The sequence below is a fragment of the Curcuma longa genome, chromosome 6 (assembly GCF_044706935.1).
Source record: "Curcuma longa cultivar G26 ecotype Majalengka, Jawa Barat chromosome 6, ITB_CL_G26_1.1, whole genome shotgun sequence".
Classification (NCBI taxonomy): Eukaryota; Viridiplantae; Streptophyta; class Magnoliopsida; order Zingiberales; family Zingiberaceae; genus Curcuma; species Curcuma longa.
This window is the reverse complement of record NC_133866.1, coordinates 7549311-7567970: the sequence shown is the minus strand read 5'-3', so window position 1 is coordinate 7567970 and position 18660 is coordinate 7549311. Positions and strand designations below refer to the sequence as shown.

At 40.0% G+C, this 18660-nt stretch overlaps 3 protein-coding genes across 3 annotated transcripts; all 3 read left to right on the top strand.

The window, feature by feature from the left end:
- Positions 1-3949: 3949 nt before the first annotated feature.
- On the top strand, positions 3950-6069 carry LOC141830421 (protein HOTHEAD-like). Its single transcript, XM_074717853.1, has 3 exons — positions 3950-4088; positions 4202-5687; positions 5824-6069. The coding sequence occupies exons 1-3, from the start codon at positions 3998-4000 to the stop codon at positions 5912-5914; spliced, it is 1668 nt and encodes a 555-aa protein (XP_074573954.1). The 5' UTR covers positions 3950-3997; the 3' UTR covers positions 5915-6069.
- A 2625-nt stretch (positions 6070-8694) lies between these two features.
- Positions 8695-10592, top strand: LOC141830969 (protein HOTHEAD-like). The gene is made up of 3 exons (XM_074718423.1): positions 8695-8788; positions 8888-10367; positions 10508-10592. The coding sequence occupies exons 1-3, from the start codon at positions 8695-8697 to the stop codon at positions 10554-10556; spliced, it is 1623 nt and encodes a 540-aa protein (XP_074574524.1). The 3' UTR covers positions 10557-10592.
- A 4006-nt stretch (positions 10593-14598) lies between these two features.
- Positions 14599-15081, top strand: LOC141830534 (scarecrow-like protein 3). Its single transcript, XM_074717944.1, has one exon. It carries the CDS (start codon positions 14599-14601, stop codon positions 15079-15081), a length of 483 nt encoding a protein of 160 aa, XP_074574045.1.
- Positions 15082-18660: the final 3579 nt, after the last annotated feature.

The following is an 18660-nucleotide window of genomic DNA, read 5'->3' as shown; positions in this document are numbered from 1 at the left end:
ATGCTTCCTTCAATTTTTGGATACATGTTCCATCTTTGTTATCTTGATTGCTATGTGCGTGCTAAATGCGCCTTTCTTCTACATGCATTGTTTTAGAGGGAGGTGACCTCATTATGTTTTTTCTTCTCCCTCTTATACCATCCTCATATTTTGATATTTATCAAAGGGGGAGATAACTGTGCTCTAAAGTTTTCATGTTGTCAAACATTAAAAATGGGGGGATTGTTGATGCAATCATGCCCATGAGTTATAATTTTGATGATTAACATCAATAAAGCTTAGAGCACAATATAAGAAATCTCACTTGTGCATCAAATGTGCAGGAAAGTCCTTATAGGTAAGAAGACTATATGTGAGGCAAAAGGAAGTCTAAGAAAAACGAGAAACGAACTCTTGGCGCAAGAAAGATCTTACAAGTCAGAAGGCTGGATGTAAGGTAAATGAAATCCAAGAAGGTCGACGATCAGACTCTTGGCAAGCGAGGAAAGACCGAGCACATCACAGATTAGATGCGCAGAAGGTAAATTAGATGGATGCAGTAAAACCTCTATCAGTCGACTGATTGTAAGACATAGTTGACTGATATTGGTATTAGTCAACTTAAGGAAATAGCAATCGACTGATACTAAGTTTTTTAGCCAAATTCAAAATTCCAGTCGATTGATATTCATGTCAGTCGAATGGATTTTAGAATAGACTTGACTGATTTTTCATATCAGTCAACTGATGTTATTTAGGAAGCAAGCAGAATAGAATCAATTTAACTGATTATGAATCGACTTGACTGATTATGAATCGACTAAATTGATTCTTTACATCAATCGACTGATTCTATTTTGGAAGCAAATAGATAGAATCGACTCGACTGATTCTTCACATCAGTCAACTAATTTTGTTTCAAAAGCAAATAGAAGAGAATCGATTTGACTGGTGACTTGATTCATCCATAATAATCGACTGATAAGAAAAATCAGTCGACTAGCATTTGAAATTCGATAAAATCAGACACGATTTCAAAAGGTTTAGAGGGTGTTATCTGTCGCTAACCAAATCAGTCGACTGGTATGAGAAAATTAGTCAACTGATCTCAAGAGAAGCTGAACCTGTTTAAATGATGAGAGTTAACCATTGATGGGCACCTTGAATGCCATTTTTCTCCAAGTCTTCTTGCTACAGTGCTAAAGAAACTATCTGGAGTTCAACTACAATACTTGAAGAAATTCCTAGAAAAAGAAGAAGTAAATCCATCAAGGTTATTATAAAACCTCTCTTCTTATTCTTTGTGATTTTTGATTGTTTTTGAACAACTATAACTCCTGTTGTAAGAGGGTTTCTCCACCCTCGGGATTTATCTGAGAATGAGAAGATATAGTGGAAGTGGTGAGCTGAGTGTGGATCTTTGGATTAGTCACCTCAAGGAGGCGGATATCAAGTAAATCATTTGAGTTAGCGTTGTGCTGGTAGAGTAGCTGGTTCGCAAGAACCTTTCATTGACATAGATCCAATCTGAGCGAGTTGAGCTATTCAACCTCCCCCCCCCCCTTCTAGCTCACAAGGTCCTACCAATTGTAACACCTTTGGTAAAGTTCCCCTTGCACAACATAAAGTCACAATCTCATCACAACAGTCCGATCAAAGTTTGACTAAAGTTGTGTATGCTCTTGAGAATCAATTAGTCTAAAGAGCTTGTATCCTTTGATTTTCTAATTTCACTGAGTCAAAATTGTGATTGCCTAATTAGAATGATGACCATGATTGCAGTTGTTCTCAAAAAGTGATCAATCTAGAAAATATCGTCTCTTGGTCTTCTAATTTCATTGAGTCAAAGCTATAGTAGTCTAATCAGAGTATCGACCAGGATTACATTCACATGTTGGAGAGATCCTCAAGAAGTATATATTATTGGGATTACAATCAAAGTCCTATATTGGAAATACATGGAGAAGATCATGAGTTTATAAGATGGAGGACATTTCCATTAGTATGAAGCCTTTTGGGTAAAATCAAAAAATAAAACTATAAGGGCTTAGGCTCAAAGTGGATAATATCATACCATTATGGAGATATGTTGATTCCATCAGTCTTATCAATTGGTATCAGAGTGGTTTATGTGGAGCCATGTGGGGAACCTTAGAAAAAAAATGAAGAAGGTAGGGGAGGCCTGGACAATGGGGATAATAAAGTCTAAAAATAAAATCATGAAGGCTTAGAGCCAAAGTGGATAATATCATACCATTGTGGAGATATATTAATTCCATCGATGCTATCATATATCCCTTGGTCTTTCGATCTCGCCAAGCCAAAACTATGGTCATCTAATCAGAGTGCTGATCAGGATTGCATTTATTCTTCGAGAGATACTCAACTCAAATAATATATATCCCTTGATTTTTTGATCTTGTCGAGCCTAAGCTACAGTCGTTTGATTAGAGTGTTGACCAGCTAAGCATAAGAGACCAGATTTATACGATTGCCCTTTCAACTTAACGCCAAGGACATGTCCATTGGTTACAATTGAAGCGATGTAAGTAATAATCATTTTTGCTTCAACATAACAAGAGTTAGACTTAATTTCTTGGTCAATTGCAACATGTATGATGCAATCTTTCTAACTCATCCATTTTGACTTCCATATAGGTCTCATTTATCTTAAGTTAGCTCAAGTTTGGCCTTTAGCTAAGTGGGTGACGTACTTTGTGATTTTAACCTAATGACCCTCACAAAGCCTTGACCATTACATTATACCCATGTTATAGTTTTGTCATTCAAGCCTTTTAAGGCATGGTTCATGCATAGGAAAATTTTATTTTTCCTTGCGAATAATTCTCCCTTCACATAAGGTTCACCTTCAAATGCATTGAGGGCATCTTTGGATAGTAACTTTATGAGGTTTACTTTCTTCTTAGTTGGCTGAAGAAACGTCTTAAGGAGTTGTCGAGTGATCTCTTCATTTATCATCCTCTTTTCTTCATGGGCTTATAATGAATCCAGGAGTTACTCTATCATCATGGTTTGTAGATCTTCGGTCTCTTCGATGATAGTTGTAACACTATCAAATCTTTAATCCAATGATCGAAGAATTTTCTTAATGATAGTTATTTCTTCTAGTTTCTTACCATTTCTCTTTAGTTGATCAGAAATGGTCGAGACTCAAGAAAAATAATCGGATACTAACTCACCTTCTTTCATACGAAAAGCATCAAATTGACTTCTTAATATATGAAGACGTACCTTTTTCACCTTTTCTTCCTTTGAGATGAAACATGGAGTTTTTTTCCATGCTTGCTTGGCTGAAGTAGCATTTGAGATTTTCTCAAAATCATTATCATCTGAGGCTTGATAAATGAGAAAGAGAACCTTTTTGTCTCTCTTTCTTAAATCTTTCAAACTATCCTTGTGAGTAGGAAATAGTACTGATTCATCATTTGACTCATTGTAGTCTTTGTCTACAACCTCCTAAACATCATGAGCTCCAAGGAATGTCTTCATCTCGATACTCCAATTGTCGTAATTAATCATCTTGAGTACCGAAACTTAGAAGGAGATCATATCTTCATTCGACATGACTTTGATACCACTTTATTAGAAAAATAAAAGAAATTTATGAAAAAAAAATTTCACTTATGTGAAAGAGGAAAAATAAAAAAGCACTAAAACACTTAAACTTTAAACTCTAGATTCAATCTGCTTGTTTCATTCATAAATAATTAACATATTTATAAGTTAATAATATAACTCATATAAAATTACTAATTTCGTTATTTTATTCCTCTGTTTCTATTAATGTTACATGACCATCATTATATTATTTATCATCTTATCAACATATTATCTCCACCTACTACATTATTTTAATATCATAAAATAAATTTTAATTTTCAACAATGTCATCCTTTTCAACAATGTCATCCTTATCTTATATAAAGTTGGAGGATCGATCCAATCGTATCCATGCACCGCAGATGCTGCTAATTGATTAAGTGGCAGTTAGTGAATCATGGAGTTGGAAAGTCAAAGTATGTTCATTTCTGCTGCTGCTGCTGCAATTATTATCTTCTTCTTCAATGGCTTCTGCTTTGCTCAGAACTGTAATGTTTCTCCTTTCCTTAATTAATCAATACTTTTTTTTAATGATTAAGAGCCCTTTTAATCCATGATACCTATCGTAACTAGTTGTTATACGCATGGTTTTTGCGAACAGCGCCAGCGTTTGGCTTCGTGAAGCATGCGGCAGATGCTCCACGGGTGTCGTACCACGACTACATCATCGTCGGCGGCGGGACAGCTGGTTGCCCCTTGGCCGCTACCCTCTCGGAGAGGTTCGACGTGCTGGTGCTGGAAAGAGGCGGATCGCCTTACGGAAATCCCAACGTTTCCAACCTCGCCTCTTTCGTCGAGAACCTCGCCTACCTCACCCCGACCTCGCCGGCGCAGCGCTTCGTCTCTGAGGATGGAGTCATCAATAGACGAGCTCGCTGCCTCGGCGGCGGCACCTGCATCAACGGCGGGTTCTACTCCCGCGCCAGCCGCCAAGAGGTGATGGATATGGGATTGAACCCGAAGCTGGCTGATCAGTCGTTCCAGTGGGTGGAGCGAGAGTTGGTTTTCTGGCCTCAGCTGACGGAGTGGACTTCGGCCTTCAAGGCAGGGCTTCTGGCGGCCGGAGTCACCCCTGATAACGGCTTCACCTACGAGCACTTGGACGGCGCCAAGGTCGGGGGAACCACGTTCGACCGAACCGGCCATCGCCACACCGCCGCCGATCTGCTCAAGTACGCCAACCCTGCTAGGATCACCGTGCTCTTGCGTGCCACGGCTCAGAGGATCTTGTTTAGGAACGTTACCGGCCAGCATAAGAACCCGCAGGCGTACGGCGTAGTGTACAAGGACAAAGCCGGCAACATCCACGAGGCCCGCCTCAAGGACTTTTCCGCAGGCGAAATCATACTGTCAGCCGGCGCTCTCGGTAGTCCGCAGTTGCTCATGTTGAGCGGCGTCGGCCCCGAAGACCACCTCAAGTCCTTCGGCATCGAGGTGGTCCTGGACCAGCCGATGGTCGGCCATGGCATTACCGACAACCCTTCGAACATCTTCGCCGTGCCTTCGCCGGAGCCGCTGACAATCACTCCGGCTCAAGTCGTCGGAATCCAGCCGGGCTACTACATGGAGACCTTGACGGGATTCTTGGCCGCAGCGCTTTTGGGAGACAACTCCTTCCAAGGAGGCTTAATAGGTGAGAAATTGGCAAAGCCTCTCTCCCGAGGATATCTTCGTCTCAAGAATCTCGACCCAGAGGACAATCCATCAGTAACCTACAACTACTTCACGGAGCCTGAAGATCTTAGAACATGCGTGGAGGCATTGCAGACCGTCATGAGAGTGATCGATACCCAAGCTTTGTCCCAATTCAGATATCCGAATCAAACGGTGGAGTACTTGCAGGCTCTCACTGCAAGCTTAGTCGTCAATAACAGAGCCAGAAATGGGCAGGACGCCACTTCGCTGGAGCAATACTGCAGGGACCATGTGCTCACCCTTAGTCATTTCCATGGCGGGTGTGAAGTAGGGAAAGTGGTCGACCATGAGTACAGAGTGATCGGCGTGGACGGGCTGAGGGTGATTGATGCATCCACCTTCAGTTTCTCCCCAGGAACTAATCCTCAAGCTACTCTCATGATGTTGGGCAGGTAATAATCGATCTTCTGAATTTCAGTGATCATAAAATCATACAATAGCGTACCATCTAATTTTGATTATTATAAAAGCATGGCTAATCACTAATGAATGCGCTGCTACTGTTTTTTGTGATGATGATATTTGTAGGTACATGGGAGTTCTAATAGGAAATGGTGTTCTAATAGGAAATGATGATATTCAAAAGTATCTAGCCGATCTCTATTTATTTTCACAATAAATGTAATATGATCTATGCTTATGTACTTTAATTCCCAAATAAGACACTAAATTGATCTATTGTAAATGAAAGTTAAAACCATCATTAGAACAGAAGCCCTTTTAGCCCTTGAAGGCGTAAAAACTAAATTAATTTATGGTCTCTTTTGCACTTTATTTGTAGCCTCAAGTTTTATATGGATAAGCTTCCACAAGTGCTTCTTAGTTTGTTAGTTAACTAAAACTTATCTAATTAATTACTAAAATATCTAATTAACATAAATCTTGTGGGATTTAGCACTGATCTGTACTAAACTCGGTAAGAACCAATTCAAATTAAGTAAAAGTAAAATATATATGGACGATTAACATCTTTGCTATCCACTAATCACAAATTCCAAAAACATAAGAAATCTCAAACTAAAACACCAAATTTTATTTCAAACTAAAATCATAATAGAAAAATATATTTGGGAATAGAAGGACCCTTTCCAAATTTCACCCAATTAATGGAAAAAACTACTCCATCAAAAATATTTTTAAAATATGTGATACGTGGCTACCAAAAATATTTTTAAAGGAATACATCAAACTCCCTATTTAAAAATATATACTTTAAAATATATGTGTTTCGGCGGGATGTCACAGATGGTCAAGTCACCAGTCAAGGATATATCACCTCAACCTTTATTGGTCCCGCCGATGAAGAAACCTGAAAAGAAAGGGCTGAGCGAAGGGGTCAGCGAGGTGTCGGGAATTCTCGACAGGCTACTCCGATGCTCGAGTCAGCAAAGAGCACGAAAGAAGAAGAGAAGAAAGAAACAGTATATCAAGTGTCGAGAATTTGAGAGAGAGAGTTCTTCATATCTGCAGGGCTTATATAGTAGCTGAGGAGAACATTTCCTCTGTCAGAGGAGCAGATAATGCAATGTTTTAGGAAGCAAATTTTATGATTCGCTGTCAAATGAGCTGGTGATGCGCCATTAAGGGCACCATCTCTGACGATCTCTAACCACACCCAGCGGCTTGACAGAACTGTTTATTCTCATCTGGCGGCTGTAGGTACAAGCGCAAGGATCTAGGGGACCAAATTTGGAAACCTAGTAACCATCCTTATCCTTTTGGCAGAGTTCACATGCTTGGTTGTCTTCTAGTACCAAATGTGTCTGAAAGAGAGACCGAACCCAAGCCGATTAGATGGGTTGAACTGTTTAGGAATGAGTAGCCGAGTTGTATAACTAAGCGGTCGAGCTATCGGAGCATGTGGCCAAGCTGTATGGCTGAACTGAGTGAGCATGTGGTCGGAGAGCTAAGTCCGAGCTAACTGAACAGGTGGTTGAGATTGAGTGGTCGAGCTGACTAAGCATGGGGTTGAATGATCGAGATGCATAACTGAGCGACCGAGCTGTAGGAGCATGTGGCCGAGCGGTGTGGCTGAGCTGACTGAACAGGTACCCGAGAATGAGTGGCTGAGCTAACTGAGCACGGGGCCGAATGGCTGAAATGCATAACTGAGCGACCGAGCTGTAGGACCATGTGGCCGAGCTGTATGGCTGAGCTGACTGAGCATGGGGTCAAAGAGCTGAGTCCGAACTGAATGAACAGGTGGCCGAGACTGAGTGATCAAGCTAACTGATGGGTCAGGCCGAATGAGACTGTCCGGGCCGAAGGTTATTGTAATTGGGCCATCCGAGGCATTACTGGGTCAGTCAAGACATGGTTTGACCGTTGACCGTTGATCCACCAGGTCGAATGTCAGCTCAGATTAATTATAGATCTTTTTGCTATGTCAGATCAATAAAGATCCAACATATCAATATGCATATAAGATGCCTCAGTCATTCAAAAATAAATTATTAAAGAAATTTATACTAGCGATTTTACAAATTACATATTTGAATAACAAGTAAAAGAGGTATATGCAACTTAAGTACTCATACTACTTTAATAAAACTTTGTAAGTACTATATATATTAACAATTTAAATTTCTTAATATTTCAAATACTTATATTAGCATTCTATGTATTAACTTTTACAATATTTAATAATTCAATTTAAATATTAACTTTATCAGGGCTCGAAAGTTAATATTTAAATTCAATTTAATATTAGCATTCAAAATTAACTTTTACATCTATTTTCTAGGGTACTAGAATAATATAATTCAATTTTACATAGACCATCAGCTTTATCAGGGCTCAAAAGTCACGGATACTAGTCCCCACGCATGACGCAACATAGTTGATCTTCACTTTGTGGTTTTTAATAAATTATTTATCGTCTTGACTTGACTTGCTAAGGAAACGAAACTATGTTGAAAAATAAATATCTTCTAAAATCTTTGTCAACAGAATGAATTAGAATATAAATTTTTAAAAGATCAAATCAACACAATATCGTAATGTATCGATCAGCAATTACGTTTCAACAACCAGCGGGGTCATTATTATTGACCTGATTCTTAATTTTTATATTTTTAAAATCTTATTGACGGGGTCATTATTATTGACCTTAATTCTTTTTATATTTTTAAAATCTTATTGACCTATTCCTTTTTCTATATTGCTTATTTTATTTATTTTCATGAAGTTATAATTGTCTCCCCACGCAAAACCGTATAGTAATGGACTAAACGTGACTAACATGTATTTAATCATATTTTATCCGAAGTACGTATTTCTTAACGATTATCTTAGTCAATTATGGCCGTCATTCTTAGCTTATATAAGGTTGAAGGATCAATCCAATACATGCACTGCACCGCAGAAGCTGTTAATTAACTAAGTGGCATTTAGTGAATCATGGCGTTGGAAAGTAAAAGAATGCTCATTTCTGTTGCTGCTGCTGCAATTACTATCTTCTTCTGCTTCAGTGGCTTCTGCTATGCTCAGAACTGTAATGTTTCTTCTTTTCTTAATTGATCAATACTTTTTTTTTATGATTAAGAGCCCTTTTAATTAGTTGTACATGCATGGTTTTTGTGAACGGCGCCAGCGTATGGGTTCGTGAAGCATGCGGCAGATGCTCCACGGGTGTCGTACCACGACTACATCATCGTCGGCGGCGGGACAGCTGGTTGCCCATTGGCCGCCACCCTCTCGGAGAGGTTCGACGTGTTGGTGCTGGAAAGAGGCGGATCGCCTTACGGGAATCCCAACGTTTCCAACCTCGCCTCTTTCGCTGAGAACCTCGCCTACCTCACCCCGACCTCGCCGGCGCAGCGTTTCGTCTCCGAGGATGGCGTCGTCAATGCACGAGCTCGTTGCCTCGGCGGCGGCACCTGCATCAACGCCGGGTTCTACTCGCGCGCCAGCCACCGGGAGGTGATGGATATGGGATTGAACCGGAAGCTGGCCGACCAGTCGTTCCGGTGGGTGGAGCGAGAGTTGGTTTTCCGGCCTCAGCTGACGGACTGGACTTCAGCCTTCAGAGCAGGACTTCTGGAGGCCGGGGTCACCCCTGATAACGGCTTCACCTACGAGCACTTTGAAGGCACCAAGGTCGGGGGGACCACGTTCGACCCAACCGGCCATCGCCACACAGCCGCCGATCTGCTCAAGTACGCCGACCACTCCAGGATCACCGTGCTCTTGCGAGCCACTGCGCAGAGGATCTTGTTCAAGAACGTTAACGGCCAGCATAAGAACCCGCAGGCGTACGGAGTGGTGTACAAGGACGAAACTGGCAACATCCACGAGGCCCGCCTTAAGGGCTTCTCAGCAGGCGAAATCATACTGGCAGCCGGCGCTCTCGGTAGCCCTCAGTTGCTCATGTTGAGCGGCGTCGGCCCCGCGGACCATCTCAAGTCTTTCGGCATCGAGGTTGTCCTGGACCAGCCGATGGTCGGCCATGGCATTGCCGACAACCCGTTGAACATTTTCGCCGTGCCTTCGCCTGAGTCACTGACTATCACTCCGCCTCAAGTCGTCGGAATCCGTCCGGGCTACTACGTGGAGTCCTTGACAGGCTTTTTGGCCGCAGCAATTTTGGGAGACAACTCCTTCCAAGGAGGCTTAATAGCTGAGAAATTGGCAAGGCCTCTCTCCCGAGGACATCTTCGTCTCAAGAATCTCGACCCAGAGGACAATCCATCAGTAACCTACAACTACTTCACGGAGCCTGAAGATCTTAGAACATGCGTGGAAGCATTGCAGACGGTCACGAGAGTGATCAATACCCAAGCGTTGTCCAAATTCACATATCCGAATCAAACGGTGGAGTACTTGCAGGTTCTCACTGCAAGCTTAGTCGTCAATAACAGAACAAGAAGTGCGCAAGACGCCACTTCGTTGGAGCAATACTGCAGGGACCTCGCTCAGACCCTTTACCATTTCCATGGCGGGTGTGAAGTAAGGAAGGTGGTCGACCATGAGTACAGAGTGATAGGCGTGAACGGGCTCAGGGTGATTGATGCATCCACTTTCAGTTTCTCCCCAGGAACTAATCCTCAAGCTACTATCATGATGTTGGGCAGGTAATAATAATCTTATGATTTTCAGTGATCATAAAATCATATATACAATAGCGTACGTCTAATTTTGATTTTTATAAAAGCATGGCTAATCACTAATGAATGCGTTTTTTTTTTTTTTTTTGTGATGGTGATATTTGTAGGTACATGGGAGTTCTGATAGGAAATGGTGGTGTTAAACCGAGTGATTGATCTTCTTGCTGATATCCAAACGTGTGTAGCCGATCCTCTATTTATTTTCACAATAAATGTAATATGATCTATGCTTATGTACTTTAGTTACCCAATAAGACACTAAATTGAACTATTAAGAGCTAATAAAAAGGTACAGTGGGGTGGCAAGAGGCAAGGATGATTTCCATATAATAGGGATTTGAATCTCACTTCAACATTTTCGAACACTCACGGAATTCGAACTACTGGTGATACAAGGCTTTTCGAATTTATCTAATGACTAATTTATGAGATCGGACCACCCACCTCCTTAATTAATATTTTGGACCTTTCATCTCTAGCGAATAACTGGTTGTAAAAGTCATTTAAAGAAAAAATTTAGGAATGAACGAGCCTTTTGCATCCATTAATAACTAGTTAGCTAAAGTCCTTTTAAGACCATCAATTACCTTTGGCAAAAAGTTAAAACTCAATGACTCTATGGTCAAAACTCATTGATAAATTTAAAGCTAGAGCTTAAAATTTTGAAAAAAATAAATAATATGGATAGACTTAAGGGGGTCTCTAAGAGTGTAATTGTGTTTATTTGATACAAATGTTAATCTTTAGAGCCACTAAACACTTTTGATCAAGAGACATGAAATACTTTTGGTACAAAGTCATTGATGACTCTAAATAGGCCTATTGACAAGCCAAATCGAGCTAAGATTTGTGACTATTCAATCTTAAGACTCTAAATAGGCCTATTGATAAGCCAAATTGAGCCACGATTTCCGCTATTCAATCTTAATTTGCAGATAAATATAAAAAAATAATTTTGATTTTTTAATCAAATTTTTTTACGCCTTAATAGTTCCATGTGGATTTAGATTCATGTATACTCGAGTTAGTATTCATATATTCATATCCATGAACTCAGCTTGTATGCATGTCAAAACTTTTATCTAATTATACTAGACCAATCCTTCATTACTCGAATTAATAATCTTAAACATTAATTTCTCATTCACTCAATAAATTAATTTATGATGTTCTACTTGCGAAATAATCATCCTATCACTATTTAATTTATTAGTTATCAAAACTAATTTTTTTAACAATCTCCCACATGAATGAAAATTATGAATAAGTTTTTAAGTCCCAAATAAGAGTTTCAATGGAAGACTATCATGTTAGGAGAGTTGCCTTGTGACTTTGAACCTTCCATAGTGGGATACGATCGGATTTACTTGACTGCCAAATAATTATATCTTGAATTGTTTAGCCGTTAGTATCAACCAAGACAATTTTACCCACATAATAACCCCTAAGCTTCTATTAGTTCTCTATCATGTCTGTTTTGGCCATGGACTTGAGATTCATAAGTTTTTTTTCGAAGTGGTCCGTCTTCACACTTATATAGGTGATTTCCTATTAAAAATATCTTGTAATACTTAACCCCATTATACCATCTGCAATATAATATAGGAATCATTAAGAGCTTTTGTTTATCCCTTATTCATTTTACAGGTCACACCTTTCTGTCTCTAGGAATGAATTGAAGTAATTACTCATAGGTGTCTCGAATCTTGTGCTTAGGTGTCCCTTTTGAACCATGATCTTGGGATCTTTGGTCATCATGATTGGGTTATCACTAATTAATTCAAATGTTAAGTTTTGGACTTATTTCCCTAGACATGCAATATATTTGATCTCTTGATAAGCCTTTTTAGTTAGCTGATTCGCACAATTTCATATGCAATGGAAATTTTACCACTGGAGATCTATTACTTTAACGATGTGAAGTCTTTGATAATCATTTCAAGACTTATCAAATCACACCTATGCCCTTCTTGTAACTTCATATAGACCATAATGATCTATTTGCACATATGGATGCATCATGTGCATTCTTTCGACCCCAAATTAGGTATTTGTACCTTAACCAAATACACTCACATTTATTGGTTCACCCCAATATTTATTAGTTCCATTGGAAGGTTCATGACCTTTGAATGACTTATAGAGATTTTTCACTTCTATATCATTGGGGCATATGGTTTATCGAGATGACAACTTTCTCCCACAATTTTCAGAATAAATCCAAAACTTATCAACATAGCCTCTATCATCTCCTTAATATTTAGTTTTAATGTTTCATAGAATCGTTCGATTAAGGTGCATGAGATATAGTCGATCAATGAATGTTTCTCTTCCTCGAGAAATATTCCTTGAGTGATATCCTACGTTCTCGATCTCGATCACCATAGACGATCTTACTTAGTTGATTTTTCTAACCACATTTTCAATATTTTTTAAACACTTCAAGAGCCTCATTCTTACTTAGAAGCAAGTCTTCATAACTCTTTCAATAATTAGTGAAGGGGTGTCCTTTGCAAGGATAGGCAAAGATTGTAACACCTTTGGTAAAGTTCCCCTTACACAACATAAAGTCACAATCTCGTTCAGAACCATGCATCCTGATTTGGCCTTTTGATCGTGCTAAATCAAAAGTTACAACAATCCAATCAAAGTTTGACCAAAGTTGTGTATGTTCTTGAGAATCAATTAGTCTAGAGAGCATGTATCCTTTGATTTTTCTAATTTCACTGAGTCAAAAATGTGATTGCCTAATCAGAATGATGACCACGATTGCTCTTGTTTTCAAAAAGTGCTCAATCTAGAAAATATGGTCTCTTGGTCTTCCAATTTCATTGAGTCAAAGCTATAGTAGTCTAATCAGAGTATCAACCAGGATTACATTCACATTGGAGAGATCCTCGAGAAGTATATATTGTTAGGATTACAATCAAAGTCCTACATTACAAATACATGGAGAAGATCATGAGTTTATAAGATAGAAAACATCTCCATTGGTATGAAGCCTTTTGGGTAAATTTTAAAATAAAACCATGAGAGCTTAGGCTCAAAGTGGATAATATCATATCATTGTAAAAATATATTAATTCCATCGGTCCTATTAATTGGTATAAGAGTAATGGTCTATGTGGAGCCATGTAGGGAACCTAAAAAAAAGAGTCTAAAAATAAAACCATGAAGGCTTAGTCTCAAAGTGGACAATATCATACCACTATGAAGATATATTAATTCCATCGATCCTATCATATATCCCTTGGTCTTTCGATCTCGCCATGCCAAAACTACGGCCATCTAATTAGTGTGCTGATCAGGATTGCATTTATTCTTCGAGAGACACTCAACTCAAGTAATATATATCCCTTGATTTTTTGATCTTGCCGAGCGTAAGCTACAATCGTTTGATTGGAGTCTGACCAATAGAGCAAAAGAGACCAGATTTACACGATTGCCCTTTCAACTTAATGCCAAAGACATGTCCATTGGTTACAATTGAAGCGATGTAAGTAATAATCATTTTTTCTTCAACATAACAAGAGTTAGACTTAATTTCTTTGTCAATTGAAACATGTATGATGCAATCTTTCTAACTCATCCATTTTGACTTCCATATAGGTCTCATTTTATCTTAAGTTAGCTCAAGTTTGGCCTTTAGCTAAGTGGGTGTGTCACGACTCGGAGGTGTCGTTCCTGCCCATCGGGAGGTACCTCACTCGGTGACGATATAATAAAGGAACCAGTACACGAACAGAGACATAACATAAAGGAACCCCCCATAATTTATTAGATAAAATAAACTGAGCATGAGTTCATACAACCATTTATTAAGTCTAGGGACAACCACTTGTACTCATAAAGGGAAAAAAATAACATAAACCATCAACTAAGGTAAAACAGACCGAAACGCAACACGTCAAGGTCTCTGAGCAACTCCAAAACAAACTGGACTAGGGTAGTATTAGATCTGTGCCTGCAAAATATATATATATATATATATATAGGATTGATATCCTGCCCGAACAGTTTGCGCGACTCCGTCCCCGGCATCTGACGTGGCGAGGAGTTTCACTGTTCATCTTCCACCGTGGCCGAAACGAAGCAAAATCCTACAAAATCCTGCCTCTCCCAAATCGCGCGGCCAAACCTCAAAATCACGCGGCATCCCATCGCCGCCCTCGCCCACTACAGCCGCACCCTCTCCTCCATGTGCCGCCTCCGCCATCGCTTCCGCCGCCAGCGAGATCATCGAAGCACACGGCCGCCAGTCGCGCCCTCTCCTCCATGTGCCGAAAGGAATGCTGGAGAGGACCACAACAGCGCGGCGCTGACGGAACGGTTCGTGGAGGCGCTGTTCTACTACGCGGCGCTGTTCGACTGCCTCGACTCGACTGTCCCCTGGCAGTCCGTGGAGCGGCTGCGGCTGGAGAAGATGCTGCTGGGGGAGGAGATCAAGAACATCATCGCGTGCGAGGGGTGGGAGAGGAAGGAGCGGCACGAGAAGCTGGAGCAGTGGGCGCGGCGGCTCAACGCCGCGGTGCCGCTCGGTTACTACGCGCTCCTGCAGGCCCGCCGCCTGCTGCAGGGCTTCGGCTGCGACGGCTACAAGGTACGGGAGGAGGGCGGCGGCCGCCTCATGATGTGCTGGCAGGACCGTCCGCTCTTCTCCGTCTCGGCATGGCGATGCTAGCGGTACGATCAACTTGTCAGCTTCTTTTCCGTTTTCATTTGTTTCCTTTTTTGCATGTATGTAGATAATCTTTTTGGCCCTGCGAAATGCACAAACTATTTGGAACAAGAATGTTTCTGTATGTTTTTCCTCCATTTCTTTTCCATTTTGTAATCGATCCTCCACTAAATTTTTGATAACTTTCAGTAACGCAATCCAACTATTAAGATAAAACGAGATAAGAGAAGATCAGGCCACAACTTATTATTGAAGCTTATGCAATTATGATGGATGATGGAAGATCAGGCCTTCGGACAACGTCCGAAGGCACCAAACGCTGCCTCACTTCCCCTTTCAACCATCACCAAACACTCCTCTCCAGCATTCCTCATAGAGAAATTACATCGAACGACTCATCCACTTCAGTTCCTTGCCGCCCTCGCGCCTCTCCTTCACTGATCTCAAGGACGATGTATTAGTTATTGAGCCACTTATCTGTATTGAAGTAATTATTATGTTTTATGCATTGACCTCCAATGAACCATGATTTCATCTTGTTGCCTAATTCTGTCATTTTTATGATTGATTGTGGTGTCTGTCTAGACACTTTGTTTATCATGATTAATTAATTGATTCATTCAATACTGCTCCACTGCATAATATCTGTCCACAAATATTAATCTAAGAAAGTTTTTCTGTTTTACAGATGGAGCACAATGGTCAAGATGAATATTTTTCGTTGTGACTTTGCCTGTGCCGAGCTTGATGGTTATATATATGTTGTAGGTGGAATTGATTCCTACGGTGATTGCTGATCAAGTGTCGAAGTGTATGACCCAAGCATAAATAAGTGGATCGTAATCCTTAGGGACAAACTGTTTTGTAAATATAAATTTGAATGATTTAAAAATCTATTTGTTGTGAAACGAAATTGTATATATTAGACTTGTTGTGAAATGTAAGTTTATACAGTTGTATTTTGTCCATGTTGAAGTATGCATTATTGTTGTTGTGAAATGCAAATATTTTATCCAATTGTATTTTATCTGCTGGAAAAATATGTACATCAACTCAGAATACATTGCGATACATCGTGTTGGAAGCAGGAATTTTTTTCACTCGTGCTCGGCATGTGGATTGGGGTGAAAATTTTATTTTCAATTCTACATAGATGATACTTGATGTCTAAAGACACCAATGAGTTCCTTAGACTCCCTCACTCATGTAGATATAAAATTTTGAATTTTTTATTATAAAAAGCCATCAGCCTGTTTTGTCCAAAAGTGGCTGATGGACTTTAAGACCTATGAACACCTTTTTTGCTCCTCTTGCACTCTATAATGTGTATATCAACTTAGAATACATTGCGATACATCGTGTTGGAAGCAGGAATTTTTTTCGCTCGTGATCGGCATGTGGATTGGGGTGAAAATTTTATTTTCAATTCTACATAGATGATACTTGATGTCTAAAGACACCAATGAGTTCCTTAGACTCCCTCACTCAAGTAGATATAAAATTTTGAATTTTTTATTATAAAAAAAGCCATCAGCCGGTTTTATCCAAAAGTGGCGATAGACTTAAAGTCCGACCACCGCACTCTATAATGTGTATATCAACTCAGAATACATTGCGATACATCGTGTTGGAAGCAGGAATTTTTTTGCGTGCTCGGCATGTGGATTGGGGTGAAAATTTTATTTTCAATTCTACATAGATGATACTTGATGTCTAAAGACACCAATGAGTTCCTTAGACTCCCTCACTCGTAGATATAAAATTTTGAATTTTTTATTATAAAAAAAGCCATCAGCCGGTTTTGTCCAAAAGTGGCTGATGGACATTCACATGATCCGAATACCTTTTTTGCTCCTCTTGCAATGCTATTATGAGAGACGGTTTCCTACGCGCCCGTGCACGCCGACCGCCGACCTCCACCCGCTTCCGCCGTCCGTTCATCGTCGTCCGACCACCGACGACTGCCGGACCGGACCCGTTGGAACCGCAACTCGCCGGCGCACATTCTGGCATCGAATTCTGGCCGGATTGGGCCGGAATTTCGGCCAAAACAAGGCAACAGTGCCTGGCGCCACTGTCGGCCGGAATCCGGCCGGATTCTGGCCGAACGGGGCCGGAGACCGTCCGATAGTGGCGCCAGGCACTGTTGCGGCCGGAATTCGGCCGGATTCGGCCCAATCCGGTCGGAATCCGGCCACCGCCGGACCGCCTGCGAGTTGCGGTTCCAACGGGTCCGGTCCGGCGGCCGACGGTGGTCGGACGGCGATGAACGGGCGGCGGGAAGCGGCGAAGGTCCGAGGAGAAATACTGTGCAATCGGACGGCTCACGTTTATCGCGATCGCGGGTGGACGGCCGAGATCTAGGCGCTCACGGGGCGTGCACTGGGTGTCGCTCAGAATATATATATATATATATATATATATATATATATATATATCATTCTCTTCATTTATTATTATATGAAAATTAGGTAATATTACTATTATCTATCATCACCAGTGTTATCAATCCTTGTTATTTAAGCAAGTTATATCATCACTATTATAATCTCAATATGGTTAAATGTTATAAATAGTATCAATATTCATATAATTAATTAAAAAGTGCATAATAGGAGCCGATATCATCAGAGTGTAGTAATAACTCATATATATGTAGGCTAACAGCCTCCTCAGAATATACTATCGCATACGTTATCTAACGTATGAGCTAACAACTCTCACCAGTGGAAGACAAGATAAATACTGACCGTGGCCTCTGCTCTACCACAATAATATGTGATCGGTTAGTGTTCTGGATCGAGGGCTACATCACGCCACCACTCCTCAGGTGTACGGTCCATTACTCTAGTAAAACTCTGGTATAAAGCTAGGCTTTTAATTAACACCTTTTAATATTTATCATTTTCTTTTATCTCATTTCACGTTATATCTTTTTCATCAATTATCATTATTGTTCCATTCTCAATATGTATCTTCATCATTTGGTCTAAACAACCAACTCAAATCAAAGTACATATTATTCATTCATTTAGGTATCATAATCAGGTTTGCAGGTAAAGGTAAGTATCAACAGGTAAAAGCTAAGTATCAACAGAATGAAATATTAACAGTAATAAATATAATAGATCAAGCAATGTAATGACAAGTATCAATAGACAGAGTAAGTCAAAGTATCTATTAAAATTTTAAAAATACACTTTCCCATTTTAATTACCCCCAAATGCATCCCATGTGTGAACAAAAAATAAATTAATTATTTACCCTTTAATAATTTAATTATTTTAACCCCGTTTCAATAGTTTAAAGATCATTTTAAATCCCCTTTTAAAACAATTATACACATATAAATATATATCAATTTATTATTTATTTATTCATGCACAGGGAAGATTAAGAGTCTAAGGATATAAAATACCCACTTTTTGTGTCTACCAGGCTCTGAGTGTCAGTAGATCAGCGTGCTCCACTCGAACTAGTATCTATGTGCAGGTTTGTTCATGACTAGAACATGCTCATCTTCGTATACAATATCCAAAGGTATATCTTCTGGTTCAGCCCTCAAAGGTTGCAACCTAGAAA

Coding starts and splice junctions, on each gene's coding strand:
- LOC141830534 (XM_074717944.1), top strand. CDS start 14,599: ATGTGCCGCCTCCGCCATCGCTTCCGCCGCCAGCGAGATCATCGAAGC.
- LOC141830421 (XM_074717853.1), top strand. CDS start 3,998: ATGGAGTTGGAAAGTCAAAGTATGTTCATTTCTGCTGCTGCTGCTGCA. Junction 4,089..4,201: donor CTTCTGCTTTGCTCAGAACT/GTAATGTTTCTC, acceptor TTTTGCGAACAG/CGCCAGCGTTTGGCTTCGTG. Junction 5,688..5,823: donor ACTCTCATGATGTTGGGCAG/GTAATAATCGAT, acceptor TGATATTTGTAG/GTACATGGGAGTTCTAATAG.
- LOC141830969 (XM_074718423.1), top strand. CDS start 8,695: ATGGCGTTGGAAAGTAAAAGAATGCTCATTTCTGTTGCTGCTGCTGCA. Junction 8,789..8,887: donor CTTCTGCTATGCTCAGAACT/GTAATGTTTCTT, acceptor GAACGGCGCCAG/CGTATGGGTTCGTGAAGCAT. Junction 10,368..10,507: donor ACTATCATGATGTTGGGCAG/GTAATAATAATC, acceptor TGATATTTGTAG/GTACATGGGAGTTCTGATAG.